Source organism: Pseudopodoces humilis, chromosome 1 (genome assembly GCF_049639895.1).
Source record: "Pseudopodoces humilis isolate 2021_Gansu_Grassland_sample_001 chromosome 1, ASM4963989v1, whole genome shotgun sequence".
Lineage (NCBI taxonomy): Eukaryota > Metazoa > Chordata > Aves > Passeriformes > Paridae > Pseudopodoces > Pseudopodoces humilis.
In genome coordinates this window covers 125190430-125205594 of record NC_142200.1, presented here as the reverse complement: position 1 = coordinate 125205594, position 15165 = coordinate 125190430, and the positions used below count along the sequence as shown (strand labels likewise).

General features: G+C 34.8%; 1 protein-coding gene across 1 annotated transcript in view; it reads left to right on the top strand.

Moving 5' to 3' along the window:
* PHF14 (PHD finger protein 14) overlaps window positions 1–12411 on the top strand; it is a 162170-nt gene extending 149759 nt beyond the window's left edge. Inside the window, exon 19 of the mRNA XM_014248760.2 lies at window positions 12114–12411. Within this exon, the coding sequence (XP_014104235.1) occupies window positions 12114–12188 (75 nt within the window). The 3' untranslated portion in view covers window positions 12189–12411. The remainder of the gene's footprint in view (window positions 1–12113) is intronic.
* Window positions 12412–15165: the final 2754 nt, after the last annotated feature.

The following is a 15165-nucleotide window of genomic DNA, read 5'->3' as shown; positions in this document are numbered from 1 at the left end:
ACACTCATTTTATGTCTTCTTTTCTGGCGTCAGAAAGAATGGGTGATGTTCTGTGATAGAAAAGTTAATGCTTTTAAAGTCTTCTGTACTCACTGAATGTAATAACAATCACAGCACTTAGCACTTACATAATTTTTTTCATGCATAGAGCTCCATCCTGACATTGAAAGTATTGTTATTCACATTTTACGGATAACATTCTAGCAATGAGTTCAATTTCCACACCCTCCAGGCCAAGTAAGTATTATTGTAGGGGTAAAAACGTCAGAGATTTCAGCTGAGAAATTCCTCATCTGAGTCTCAGACCTTGCTTCACTATCGAGACATGCTTAAGCTTTATGCTGATGTCTGTTGGTCACCCTCTTTAGATTAGAAGACCTGTTAAGTACCACTTCTCCATTTCTTCTTCTTCACTGACATTTTCCAGAAATCCAGAGGTTTCCTCAGTTTTCCTATACAGGGAGTTGTCCCCTTGACCTCAGCTCAGGATGCCTCTACAGACTGACTCATGCCTCAGTATTGTTTTGATAAAATATCTGCAATAACTGTCTGATTTTTTGTCTGTCCTGTACAATTGGTTTATTTGTTTCATTAAAAAGAAAAAATATATTTAAAATAGTTTTATATTAATTTTGATGATAGCTACTTTTTAGTAATTTTTCATTCATTAGCCATACTTGGAACCAAAATGTAATTAATGTACACAGCCATTATCCTGACCTACTTAGCTTCCCTGATATTTTACTTCTTGTTCTTCTCTTCTTTCATTTTGTTTTCATAACTGGTTTTAGATTTTTTGTGATCAAGCTCCCCAGATGTGTTTAGATAGCATATGGTATGATATGACTTGGACAGATTTGGATTATTTATTAATATTATTAATAAATAAATAGTATGCCTATGTATTATCATTTATAATTTGGAACAGCAAAATCTTTGAAGCAGAGTTAGAGACCTTTCTATATATAGGTCTTAAAAAACATAATTTTGTGGAATTTTCAGCAGTCAGGGGAAGCAACAGCTAACAAAATTTTTCATTATTTGCTCTTTTGAGAACTTACTCCTGAAAGGTTTCCTTGAGTGCAAATGAATTGAAAAGACCTAAGTCTAATTCAAATAACAAATAATTAATGCTACTAACTTTCACTGACACTAAGGAGAGCACTGACAGACAAAGAGAAACATCAGTTAAAGTAGGAAAAGTAAGATTCTTGATTTTTTTGTCTGCCAAAATAGATGGCATTTGCTGTATTTTCTTTAGTCATATATAGTTAATAATCATATTTAAAAGTTAAATTGGCAGAATAAGTAGTAATTTTTTTTTTTCTAAATTTAAATGCTGATTTAAATGGCAGTGCTACAGGCTTCAGTGGGTCTTGATTTTTTGGTCATCTAAGTTACAGGTAGAGAAGAGGAAGCAGCAAACTGGGTTGTCTTGAATACTAAGAGGTATTTGCCAAAGAAGAACATGAGCCTGTTTTTCCTACATAACCTTTTTTTTTCTATACTACCTGTTCAGTTTTGTGAGTAAAGGAGACATGGTAAGTTTATCTTAAATCATCAGTAAGTTTATAAATTTATCTTAAATCATCAGTAAACAGAAAATAAGGAAATAGCTATTGGCTGTTAATTCTTAGAATGATATCCAATTCCTGGAGCTCCTGCATGAAAGCTCATGCAGAAAGAGGAAAGCCAGTGAATAAAACCAAATAGTTTGCAACTAAGTAAAATGAATGAAGATGGAAGCTTTTGCTTGATCTTGTTAGGTAACACTGACAGGTACAAGAACAGCTGTTGAGTAGGAGCAGAGAGCAGCAAATATCAAACATCATCACCATGGGGCCGTAGCTGACCCTCCGTAAGGTGACGGATAGAAAATGTAGAGGCAGTTGAGTAGCTGCACTAGGATTTCAGGAAAACATAGATGTCTGAAAATAGCTCAGCTTCCTCTTAAATACCTATCATTAAAATGCCCTGCTTGATTCAGGGGCTGTTTAAACTCAGTATCCATTCCAGGGAAGCATTGTTCTATGCTCATACCTAGCCCCGGCCAATAATCAGATGAGTTGAATGTAACGATGCATGTATATGTGTTTGCAGCTTGTGCCCCTTAATGGTAAAGAATATTATGGTGAAGAATACAGTCTTGGAAACACTGTGATAAAATGTAATGGGAGACAAAAAACCTTCTGAGGCATAGAGTTTAGTGAGCTTCAAAAGCAGTTTCAGTGAATGATATTAAGTGACTTCAGAGTGTTAAGGAAAAAGTACATAAACAACAATTTATAATGTAAGCTCTGTAATGAGCTCTTCTATCATAAATATGCAAAACACTAATTAGTTATAGCCAAATTTCCCTAGCTTTGGGAATCTTTTAGAATATAGCTTTTCAGTAATTGAATTACATCAAAGTATTTTTCTTTCCTACTCTTCTAAGAGTGTGTGATTTATTGGAGGGTAGGCAGAGATGGGAAGCAAGCTGTTGACAAACCAAAAGATGACTTTGATATGGTTTAGTGAAACAGTGGCTTACAAATTTATCAGAAAGAAATGCACAATGAACATATAAGAAGCCCTGTTTGCAGTGACTACTAGCACCAAGATGAGGTCTGTCAATTTTCTGAAAGGCAACTATTTTTTATTATTTTTTTTCCATGATGTATATAAATATTGTTAAATATAAGGTTTTGGAAGGATTTCAGAGTATGTTTGAAGGCAGATGCTGCATTTACAGGGCACATTTTTTGGAAGTTTCCATTTGATGATACTTGAAACATTAAATTCATTAAATAAAACAATAAATCACATTATTTGTAATTGAAAGAATTTAATTTGATTCTGACTTTAAAAAATCACAGTGAAGAAACATCGCTATCATGCATTCCTCAGTATACCTACTAAATTAAATAACATTTGGCTTGGAATAACACTTGGAAATGCAGAGGAATGGAGTTTGAGGAGATCTACTGTTAAATCTGATACCTGTTTTTTTATCTTTTCTTTAAAAAATTTAGAAGCTGATCAGCTTGAAGCTGTTAAAAACCTTGGTATATTAAATGTTACAGTTTTGAATCCAAATTGACTATGTTTTTATTACCAATACACCCTTGATGCTTCTAAGGCATCTGTTTTAAACTGTTGTATGAATCAGGACTGTTCAGGCGTGATTACAGGCTCAGAAAAGGATCCTTCCAATATAGCAATAAAGTCAAAATATAAAAACAAATCTACACTTATAAAAACACTTCCTTTGCCATCAAACCAACTGAAGTCCAACCTTTAAAGCCATAGATTTCTTGCCTTGTTAGGTTTCAAGTTCATGGCCAGATGGATGAAGGGAATCATTCTATGATTCTATATAGTCAAACTAAAAGTATGTTTGTACATCTTGGAAAGCAATGATTTTGACTTCTTTGTAGGTCTGTAATGCTTGTGTAAATTCAGATTAAATTAATGATAACAGTAGGAAAAACAGTGGATCTTCCATGAGAGATGGAAGGGACTGCTAATATGACACTACAGATCTGGTCTAAAATGCTGTTTTGGGGATTTTATTTAACTGAAGTTGTTGAAATAATTGAAATGTTTGGTAGTTATAGTTGTTGTGGATTCTGAATTTAAATATCAGTATGAGTTTAAATATCAGTATGAATTTGAAAATCAGTATATTGGGGGACCTGCTGAAAGGAATTTTGGGGGTTCTTGTTGTTTTAGTTTTTTTTTTTAAGTAAAAGTCTTTTTAGTCTTTAATTACTTCTGTGGTAGCACAGGTTCTAATTGTTCTCACAGTCTAGCCTTCATCTACTTCTGCAGCTTTATTAATTTCTATCTGTTTTGTTGGCAATTTCATGGATTGTGACTAAATATAGGAGTTCAGTATTACAGCAAATGTAAAGTCATTTCTACAACATTTACATATATCACATTTTGGAAAATAAATGACAAAATGAAGGTAATGTCATCATATTAACTCCATTGAAAGTTCCAGCTTTTATGCCTTGAGCAGGAACAGAATTTCATGGCTGTACTCAGGTGAAATGTTCTGATGATATAAGAAGACAAAAGCTTTCTGAATTCTTATCTCTCACATTATAGCAGCATTTTCATGAATTCCCAAGTTATTAAATTTATAATACTGCAGTAGGTTTTTCCAATTAAATGTGCATTTTCTTTTGTCATAAGGAAGGAAAAAACTTTAGTTATGCTTTTTACAGTGATTTAATTAAGCATTTCCTGTAAGTTCATTTCAGTATCTATCATGGCTCACTAAAGTTGAAATTCAGTATAGAATGGTGGATTGATTAATTGCCCTTTGTCTTTGATGAAATAAGAATTCTAAATATGCAGAGTCATGAAATTTAATCGTGTTCCTCAATTGCTTATTCAATGCTTTGGAAACCTGAATCAAGAAATACAGAAGAAGAGGGCCAAAGGTTGTTAAATGTAGCGAGTAACACAGATTTTGAACTTTACTTAATGAACCGAATGTTTATTACTATGAAATAAATGCACCATTTAAAGAATTATGGTGGAAATGTAAAACATTAAAACTCTAATTAATTCTGGTCAGAAGCATGCAATGCACTCATTTTTCCTAAAACATTTTCATTAGGGTCTGTATTTCCTCAGTTATTGAGATAAATTTATTCCTTTCATATGGTAGTGCTGTCTTTTTCTGTTATAAACATGTCCTTCAGTGATGTTTACAGAGATGTCTTTCAGCTTTGGCCAGCATGTCTCGATAGTAGCTTCCAGAAGCATTTTTGTATAACTCAGTTGTTACATTAAAGTTTGTTAATGCTTTTTCATTTGATGTTGTTAGTCATTTTTTAAGCAGAGAATGTTCAGTCCCCTTGATAAGGGGCTATATATATATATATATTATATGCAGATTATATGAATTTATTGGAGAAAGCAGTTAAAGCATGAAAAAATCTTCAGCTGTCATTTAGTACCTACCAAGATACATCTATAGCCTAATAATTGAGCACTTAAAAATTAAATTTGTGCTTCTTAGTTGTTGGGTTTTTTTTTCCATTAAATTACTAAGAAATAGAGCTATTAATTCCTTTTTGTTGGCCAGAGCACCTTTTGTTCTCATGTAACTATTGTAAGAAGAACACATTTTATTTCCTAGTATAAAGAATACAAACATGAATAAGGTTTGTTTCTTAAAACTTAGTAATTGTATAGTGTAAATATGGTGAGAGTTTAACCATAAATATTTAAAATTATATTCATTATAATATGCATTTCTAGGCTATGAAATATTAGTAGTAGTATTACCAGTATATATAATGTAGAACTTTTTGTTTTAAATTTAGAATTCATAAAAATAATTGTTATGTTGCTACATAAGTAGAAAATGTTATTGTGGTTTCCATGTATGTGTTTATATATGCACAGATGTAATTATTATAATTGAAGGACAAATTTGCCTTAGAAATTATCTTATTTATGACAGTGTTAGATTTGAAAACTAGAGTGTTCTCTCAGTCTGGAGTGGAAATTAGGACTTGTCCCATATGGGCACAGTACAGTCCTGTTAAAAGTGTTTTTCATCTCATTCTTAGTTGATGTTGCAGGTTTGTGATATCTAAGCATTTATAGGTGCAGTCAAATGTTCATAAACCTGAACCTTTAGGGACTCAAATTCTTGAAATATTTTCCTCTACTTTCTTCAAGGAGAGCCAGCTGAACTTGTAAAACAATAGTTGGGTTTTGAGCACCACCTGCCCTGAAGAGGATCCCAACTGTAGTGGCAGTCAGCCAAAGGGACCACTCAGTGGAATGGTTGCCTCCTGAAAAGGAGAGGAACAGATGGAAGATTTGAAATCTGGCATGAAATTCCACTTCTGTACCAAGCATTAAATGAAATTTGACTGTAAGGGCTCTTGCGATGGTACATTTATCTGTATAATCAGAATTAGCAACAAGGAAATAGAAAATACAGAACACTGACAAGCATTTCAAAAAAAACTTTAAAGTTCTTGTAGCAGTGTGAGTTAAAGGAAAGAGTTTGTGATAAACATGCAGCTGCTTGTAGCTTCTTAAAGAGGAGCTTTAGTGTCAAAGTCGTTCTGCTGGTCTTGCATTGCCACCTAGAGCTCAGCAGTTTGTACTTCTCGGTAAGGAAACACTGCAGCATTGCTCTTTTCACTGAACAAAGTGGGGTGGAGAGCTGCTTCCAGTTAATTGATGTCATGTTTGCTTGCATTGTAATGGTTAGTCGCTTCTTAGCCTGCATTTTATAGTGTACCAGATCAGCAGAGATTGTGCTGTAGGACTTTGGTGGGCTTTGACAGTAAGAATTAATGGCAATGCGCATTAAAAGGTACAACTGTCAGATATCCAGTGGTCCCAAAGGGGGCATTTTCTTGATGGCTGCTTTAGAATTCTTCATGAAGCAAATGTCAAACTTGTCAAGGCTGTCACTATGAAAATGATCCATGTAGCAAGGGTCTCCTTTTCTTGGGAAACAAACAGCTGTCTTATCACTGCAGAGCTGTGGTGACAAAAAACTGTCACTTATCACAAGAAATTTGTATTTGCTTCTAATATCCATTGGTAAAAAAACATTCCATTTGTTCTTTACTTTTGCACCACTGTTCATTACAAGGATTGTCAGTAATACCACTGAAGAAGATAACATAGGCTTTGGAATAAAAATAACTTTTGAATTTTACTGCTGGGTACTTTCCTTTTGGTGATTTAACAGAGAGACTATCTTAGCTCCCAGTTTTTCCCTGACACTCATTTTCTTCCAAATGTGGCCTGTGACTTTGGAAGCTTTTGCATACACAAAAGAAAGCTCTAATGTTTAATAAATTCCTTTTTTTCCATGATGTATTTTTTAAGACTATTAAAAGTATTTTTATCTACTTCCAACTGGTGTTTTCCTAGCTAGATTTTGTGAGGCAAGAGGTGAAATGCCAGCTGGGCATCCTCACTAGTTTAGTCTGTTAGTCATATTACAGGTCCTTTGGGTTTAGAAAATGTTGGTGTCAGAATTTGGTCCTGAGTGCTTCTGAGATGCTATTTCTGGATCATGTACTAGCAGATACATGCCTTTAGTCATTCCTCCTTATACCAGGACATTTTTGTGTTTTGCATACTTTCTTATTATTCAGGTGATTCTTTACATAATCCTGTAATATATAGCTGTTTATTAAGTTTAGAATATTGGTTGAAGTTGGCAAAATATGCAACATTGTAATGCAAATCTAGATATTACAGCTGTGGTGCAATGAACAGAATGGGAATTGATGCATGTCCTAGTACAGTTAATTAATGTGTGATCTGTTCTATTTGCAGAAGTGTGTCAGATTTCCTGTAAAGAATTGTCTAATTCACTGTCATTTTCCAGATTTCACTTCATTAACTAATGGAGAAAATTCTTAGACACATTGAAGGAATTTTGTTGAAGGGGGTAAAAAGAGAAACGGATACTCAACCCCCTATTTCTGGGCTTTTTGTTTTGTTTTGTTTTGTTTAATTTTTAATTTTCTCATTCCAAAATTTGTCTATTCAAATATCCAGGGAATATTCTGGAATATTTACCACAAAATTAACTTTCTGTGTTTGACCCATTATTCTTTGGTCAGAGAATAATGTGGTTGACCTTAAATATGCTTTCAAAGGAGATAAAATTGTATCACAGTCCTTCTCAACTGGCAGTTCCAAACTTTAGAAATAGAATTTAAAAGTCAGACTCTTACCTTTAGTTTCTGTCACCTAAGGCTACCTAAATATTGAAGTATTCTAATTAACTTCAGCAAAGCTGTTGAGTGCTTAATACTTCAATAAATCAAACGCTTAATTACGTGGCAGATTTTCGGGTCTCATTTCTAGATTCCTGGCCCCATTCTGTTGCTGTGACTCCTAAATGCTCAGCTACCAAGCGTAGTCCAAGCACTGTGAGAGAAGTGTCCATAGGACATTTGAAAACATCTGTAGAGCACCCAAAGGACCCTTTAATCCAGTACCTTGTTTCCATCAGAGGAAAGGTGGGATGCCAGTGCAAAGGCTGTAGGAAAACTAATGTGGAAGTTCCATCTCTCCATGAGTGTCATCAGGATGCAGATGAGGTGTCCAATCATTGGTGGCTTAAGGAGCTCCTGAGATGGCATTTCATTTCAGTGTTGGGTTGAGCATCACTTTGTAATGCTCTTTGTACTTTTCCTTATCCCTGTTGGTTTTGTAAATCTGTAGTGACATCAATTCATTCATTTCAATATTAAAATAATCTTTGGGCTGTTAAGTGCACTTTTTCAGTAGGAGTAGTACAGTCTTCGGGGATTCACCTCCCTTGGCTATTCCAAGTTACCAGATCTGTGCAGAGGCATCTTTTTGGTGAGTGGATTCACTATATGATATTTGAGTCTACGATTGTCTGTAGTCACAAAAAATACTGAGACAAGTTTGATTTTTGGCATCCAATGGCAAGAACTACTTTAAAAGTTTGTCTTGTGACATCTGCTAGGAAAAGCTACTTTGATTTTAGGATTTTTAGAACAGAAAGCACTAGATGTTAGAGTCATGGGTGGCTGGAAGAAAAATAAGTAATAACATAAAAAGGAGATGTGAGGTATTAATAAAAAAACATGAACTGAATTTCTCTGGGCAGAAACCAGAATTCAGGATTTTGTCTGCTGTGTAGCTGCTGGTAGCAGAAACTTTGCAAACTGCCATCATGGACTGGTTTTTAACAGATAAAATGAAAATAAAAGGTTTTCCATTGCTATTCATCAGAGTTAAAAGCATTATAATGATAATGATGGGTAGTAATTACTAAAACAAATAAATATATTTAATCTGCTCTCTATTTTGCATAATTTATTGATAATTAGGCTATATAGGCTGTGTAGATGAAAATTCAAACATTATTAATGACATTAGAAACTCCAGCCATTTCAGTATTCTGTGTGCAATCATCAGGCTGCCTCTTGGGCTACTAAAAAAAAGATAAAGCATTTAATAGAAATCTTGCATTGTCAGCAAAGCTGAAATAATAGTGGGTCTTCACATCTTGTAGTATGGTTAATATGTGCTCTAAATTGCCAGTTCAGATCTCCCCCAAGCATACTGACAGTAATAGAACACTTCTTATAATTTGTAGAGGTTTACATCCCAAATTATTCTGACACTGTCACTTCTTTTCTGGCAGAAAGCTGCATGACTGCCAAAACTGGTCGCTCATACTTTCCACTGTACCCCAAAAATCCTTTCTGCCATCTTGTTTGTGCTGGCACTGTTTTTCATGGGGCAGTGCACAGGTCTGGGAGCTGATCTGGCTTGAGGCATGTCTAACAAAGAAGAGTTTTCTCCCCTTGATAATTCATGTTATGAGAAAGATCAAACATCGTTACTCTGAGCTTTGCACAGCGAACACCTGTGTTCAGAGATTCCAAACTTCTGTTTCTGTTTCTAAATGAGGTGTGTTTCTGTTCTTGGAAAACAAGATGGAGTGAAAACCCTTGTACAAAATTAAGATGTTTTATGTGGAGCATGGTTCAGTGCAATGCTAGTTAGAAAGATTTTGTGCATAAAAGCCATAAATAACAATAGTTAAAAAAAATCAGCCAGGCATCTGTATGACTTGTGCAATGGAATCTTCCCACATAAGTCAAGTTTATGTTCTGGTGGTAGATTCTACCTGTTTGACTATGTTTTACTTAGTTGAACCAACAGGAAATAAACAAAGGAAAAGTACTAGTTTTGAAAAATATCCCAAAGTTGATGCTTCCATCTGGAGTATTCAACCTAGGCAAATCCTGGAGCTGCCATTACCATCAGCCATTGTTTCTGCGGCTCAGAATACACTGATCACTGCAGCTGCTGCTGTAACTTTGGAATTCTGCCAGAGTGCAAGCATGACCTTTTGAGCACAGAATTAAATACTGCAAATTTACACAAAGCCAGAAGATTTTCTTTAAAAAACTCTCATTATTGGATAAAAACTTTTGGCATCAAAAAACTCAGGAAGCCAATATTCAGTATTGAGCCTAATGTGCTTTAACCCTCTTGTAGTCCTCAGGTGAAGGTCTGGCTCTGTTGTCTCTGAAATTTCTGCATGCTTCATCTATTAGGAGAGGAAGCCCTAAGCAATACGTGAAGAGTTCTGGGAAAGAATGATAGTGTAGGATTTATATTCCTGAATGAGAGCACAAGTCAGGACATCAGAATAATGTCAGGTTTTGTGCTAGGGAGGTGGATTAGTTGGCGCTGAGGTCAGGTGGGATACAACTGCCGTGGGTAGGGACCTTGCAGACATTGCAGAAACATGCAGATTTGCTGTTCTTTTATTAACATGTTCTTCATTAAATAACCTGGCTGTTTTTCCACAGTAGCCAAAAGTTTCTGTGAGTGTTTTTTTATTCCATAGTATTCTTTTCTCACCTGTAAGCAATAGGCTTGGTAACACCTTACTCCTTTCTTCTTTGCTATTCTGCCCTGTGTGTTTCCATTTAAAATTTGATCTCTGTATGTATACTATACATTGCACTCTTTAATATATTCTACCCTTCTAATTTCAATGACTCTTCAGTGTTTGGTTTCACACACATGCACAGACATGTTTTCTTACCTAAATGAAAGGAGCCACAGGGAGCACTGCATGTTTTAAAGGTAACTGAAGAGATGACGGTCCAGAAAGAGAAGAGAAAAAGCTTTTAGTGGTCAGTTATGTAAATATTTCTCAGTGTCTAGGCTGTCCCCAGAAGGGGAAGGATTCAGAGGTGTGATGGCTTGGGGTATCTGTTACTTTAATAGAACAACTTGCTTTTCCATTTTATTACAGTTGGGCATAACATATTACAAAATCACATTTTTAAATGAGATTTTCTACTGCTGTCCTTGTAATCTTCCTATATATTTTCTACCTCTAAATATTATAGTTATCCTTACAGAGCATACTTTGATGGTGAAAGAAGGGCTAGGATGCAAAAGGATAAAGTTATTTTCCCACAAGAATGAAAATGTTCTTTTAAATCAGGAAAATACACCTCAGGTTACTGGGTCCCACCTAAATGCCCCTGGTGTTTCCTTTCTCTCAACTGCTAGCTTGTGATGAGTACTGTTACAGCAGCCAGGATGCTTCTCCATTCCAAAATGTCTGTTCATGTCTTTTTTGTGTTATTGGAATGTGGAAGAGTCTCTGTAAATTGAATTAAAATGCAGACTAGAAAACTGGTCATACTTTGAAATTGTGATAAGGACTGTTCATGATGTGATGAATTGAAAGTTGCCTTATAAAACAGTTTTCTTACTCTTCCATAATTTATACTTTGGAGGTCACAATTTTGTACTGGACACAAAATAGTATCCACTCCAATGGAAGCAGGCATTATGATGTCACTTCATTTTTTCAGTGAGATCCAGAGGAGCCCAAAGTGAATTATGAGCCTTACTCTTGGAGCTGAAGCTGTAGAATATTGTAAGCATGCTGCTGCCTGACATGCTCATGTTTCCTATTTTAGACCTGACTGATCTTCAGATAACATATGGTGGTACAAGTAATTGGAAAATTGGCAGACCTGTCAAGAAAATATGCTAGATGGGACAAAAATACGATGCTGCAGCACATAAAGTGTCTCTGAAGTTAAATTTATTGTCTTTTATCAAATGGTGAAGTAAACATATCTGGTTACAAAAAAATGAAACATTTTTCAATGGCAGATGCTTTTCAAAAGTAATTTTTAGTACAGTGATGAAAGTTCTTGTATTCAAAAGTAATTTAGGGAGAACCTCTGGTCAAGAACAAAGGAAAAGTGTGTAATATTGTCTGCTCTAGGCATTTGAATATGTTGTCATCCATGTATGATTTAATAATTTCTTTATGTAACTCTCCAGTAAAATGGTCAGTAAAATATTTACTCATTAAATTATTGTTCTGCTATAAATGTAGCCAATTAGTCTTGTTTAAATTTCTTATCATTTTTATTTAAACTCTTGAGCAAAATCAATCACTTGAATAAATTACTTTTTGCTTATTTTTATGCTTATTAGCCAGGCAAAGACAGCAAAAGACTGTACAGAATTCTATACATCTGCATAAGCAGAAAAATACTTTTCAATAAATTGATTAATGTTCAGGTGTTCATTTTCTTTTACAGGAAGATGAAAATGAAGCTGAAGCAGAAAATCCATCTCAGGAGCTGAATTTGGAACAGAAAAAATCAAAAAAATAGGAGATTGCTGTCTTGTTTGAAATATTTGCAAGTTGTGTAACAGTGGTTATAGTTTCTCATTGTAAAATTAACAGAAAAGTTCTCAATAAAGTCATTGAAAATTAAATTCATGGTGCACTGGGGAATTAATTAAGTAGCTCCTGGTGATATTCTTGATTACATTAAAAGCTGAATTATCAGAACTGAGTACTTTACCAATAAAATTCTGAAAGCTTTTTGAACACATTATGGAAAGCTGATGGGTTATTCATCACTTGTAGCATTTACTAAGCAAATAGGGCAATTTTATGTTTTACTCTGCAAAGCAGTGTTATCCTTAAAGGATAGTTATAACTCAGACATATTTTGGTATTTCTGAGCAAGAGCTTTGATTCTTAAAAGTTAAATATGTTCTGCTAAAGGAGTTCTGAAATTTCTTCTGATCAGTGATTAAAATAAATATTTCTGAGGAGTAGATAGAGGCAAGAATTTTTTGATATGTATGGTACATTTTCAGAAGTAATTAGTTTTGCATTTGTATTATGATTTTTAATCAGTTTCTTGCTGCATTATACTTCTCTTTCTGTAAACCTTTTCCATCTTCATGTGATCATTGTCTTTTAATGAATGTCAACCTTTTGTCTTGATTAGGCCATCTTCCCCAGGTTTAATTCCCTCATGCCAATCTTTCCATTCTAACAAAATAAAATAACTTCTTTCTGTGTCTTTAGACCTTCAAGTGAGTAATAAATATCTAAAATAACTTTTCTTCCTATAGTCCTAATTTTGTTTTCCAATTTACCTTTGTTTTTAGCCTGTTCAGGTCACTACATGGGAAAATACAAGAAGCTCAGAGGTAGATTTATAGCCTGATAGTTTCACAGATTGCAATGAAAAAACAAAAAAATCTCACTGATTCTCTTTTGGGTTTAAAACAACACTCACTGAAGTCCCTTCAATGAAGTTTATCTTGTTCTAGAGAAATAAATCTCCAGCTGAAAAAATTCACTTCTTTTCCCATTCTTCTGTACTTTTACTGTTACATTTTGCATTGAGTGTTAAATTGGATTGTAAGTAGTATCCATCCCAGATTTTATCCTCTCTGTGTAAATTACATTTTCAGATATTTTAAAAACAATGTGTTTGTGCTTAATAACTTTCATGAATTCTATTCTGGTTTTTGAGGTTCAAATGTATGTAGCTCATGAACAAATTTCAATCACAATTACTCTACAGGAGTTTAATAACACTAGATCTCATTTTAACAAATGCAGCTATCATGTAAATTAACAAATAAAATAAATGCAGCATTGGTCCATTTGGTGCAGATCAAGCACTGTAGCCATCTCAGAGAGGAGAGGGAATATGATTTTCTCTTCACTGCAGTGGAAGAGACAGATTTAGGAAAAGCAGAAGCAGATTTTACCATGCAGGACCTTAGGGACTGTTCTCTGTGCAGCATCGTGAAGGATCACAGGGTAGGTGAAAACAAAGGGAATGCTTTTCATTTTTTCAGGCTAACCCAGAAAACCATACTTCTCAGAGCTTAGTTCTCATCAGGATCTGAAGAGGGGCAGGGTGTCCAGTGGAACAGGCTGAAAGGCTTCTGAACTTTGAAGGACAGAACTAGTAACATAAAAGAAAAAAAGGTAAGAGAGTGAAGTTTTACATGGAGGTTACACAAAGGAAGTGTAATGATATGGGGAGTTCCTGACTGAGATGATTTGGCCTGGACATGCCTTGGCCTTTCAGCCTGCACTTGATGCACTTGATGTTTGGGTTTAGCCTGCCTGAAATTAACAGGTAGGGCCTCAGTTGTGCAAAATATTTATATCTTTCTATAATCTTACTTCCTTTCAGTACATGGCAGCATGTTTGTCCTTTTGCTGTGAGCTCAGGACTGTACAGGTGTGTGAGAAGGGATGTTATTTGCTGTTCAGGTTTTGCATGAAAATGCATTACTTGGCTCTCAAACACCTGAGTGGGAAAATCAGACATTGAAAGATACCATTTGCTTCCATTTGATGCATAACTCTGATGAGCTTTAAAGGAGTATTTCCATATATTTTCTAAGTTCTTCAGAAATTTAATGTGAAAGTATTACTACATAAGCCATACTTTTAGCTAACTCCAAAGTACGTCACTAGAAGTCTACAGTTGTTAACAAGCCTCTTGATTAAGTTATTTACTTCAAAATTCAAACATAGGAATTTAGACTTTTTCACTGAAAAATACTAACCAGTACTTTTACCATGATCAGCTGGGGTGGAGATTGAGACAAATGTGGCTGAATTGAATTGCAGTCCTACCTTCATCCCTGCCAGAAAAATGTAGGAAACTGATTTTAGTAACTTGTTTGTACACATGTTTACTTAACAGAGGGGGGAGGTGTTTAAGTGGTAGAGATCAAATGGATCAGATAAAGGCTATACCAAATAGGTTGGTTCATTTAGTTTGATTCTGTTCTAGTTAAAATTTGAAGCTGAATTGATTTTTTTCATGTATGCTTGAATTTTCAAAGTACCAGTGTGAATTATGTTTTCATCATATATTTTTTTTCCTCAGTGTCCAGAGTATTTTTTGATACAACACACTGGGTAAAGCAGATGGCTGCAACACTGCTAAATGACTCTGACATGGTGCTTCTGAGTGTTACTCTTCAGCAGAACTAAGATGTAAACGTGATGCAACATATAGTGACTTTTATTAAAGGTGTGTCCGTGCTGCAGTCAAACAGAAGCCAGTTTGGATACTGAAAACATCCTGGGTCCTGCAGAATGAAGTTCAAAGTTTATCTGAATAAGCTCAAAGCCCAGCTTAGAGATGGGAAGAGCAAAACTTTAGACAGCTTTAATTCAGCTGATTGCAGTCACTTTTGTGGAGCAGTATATTCTTTGTATGTAAATACACACAGACACCCCTCTGTACATGTGCCCAAGCAGCCAGTTATAATGTCCTTTTTATTTCTTTTCCCCTCTATTCCATTATTTAATACTAA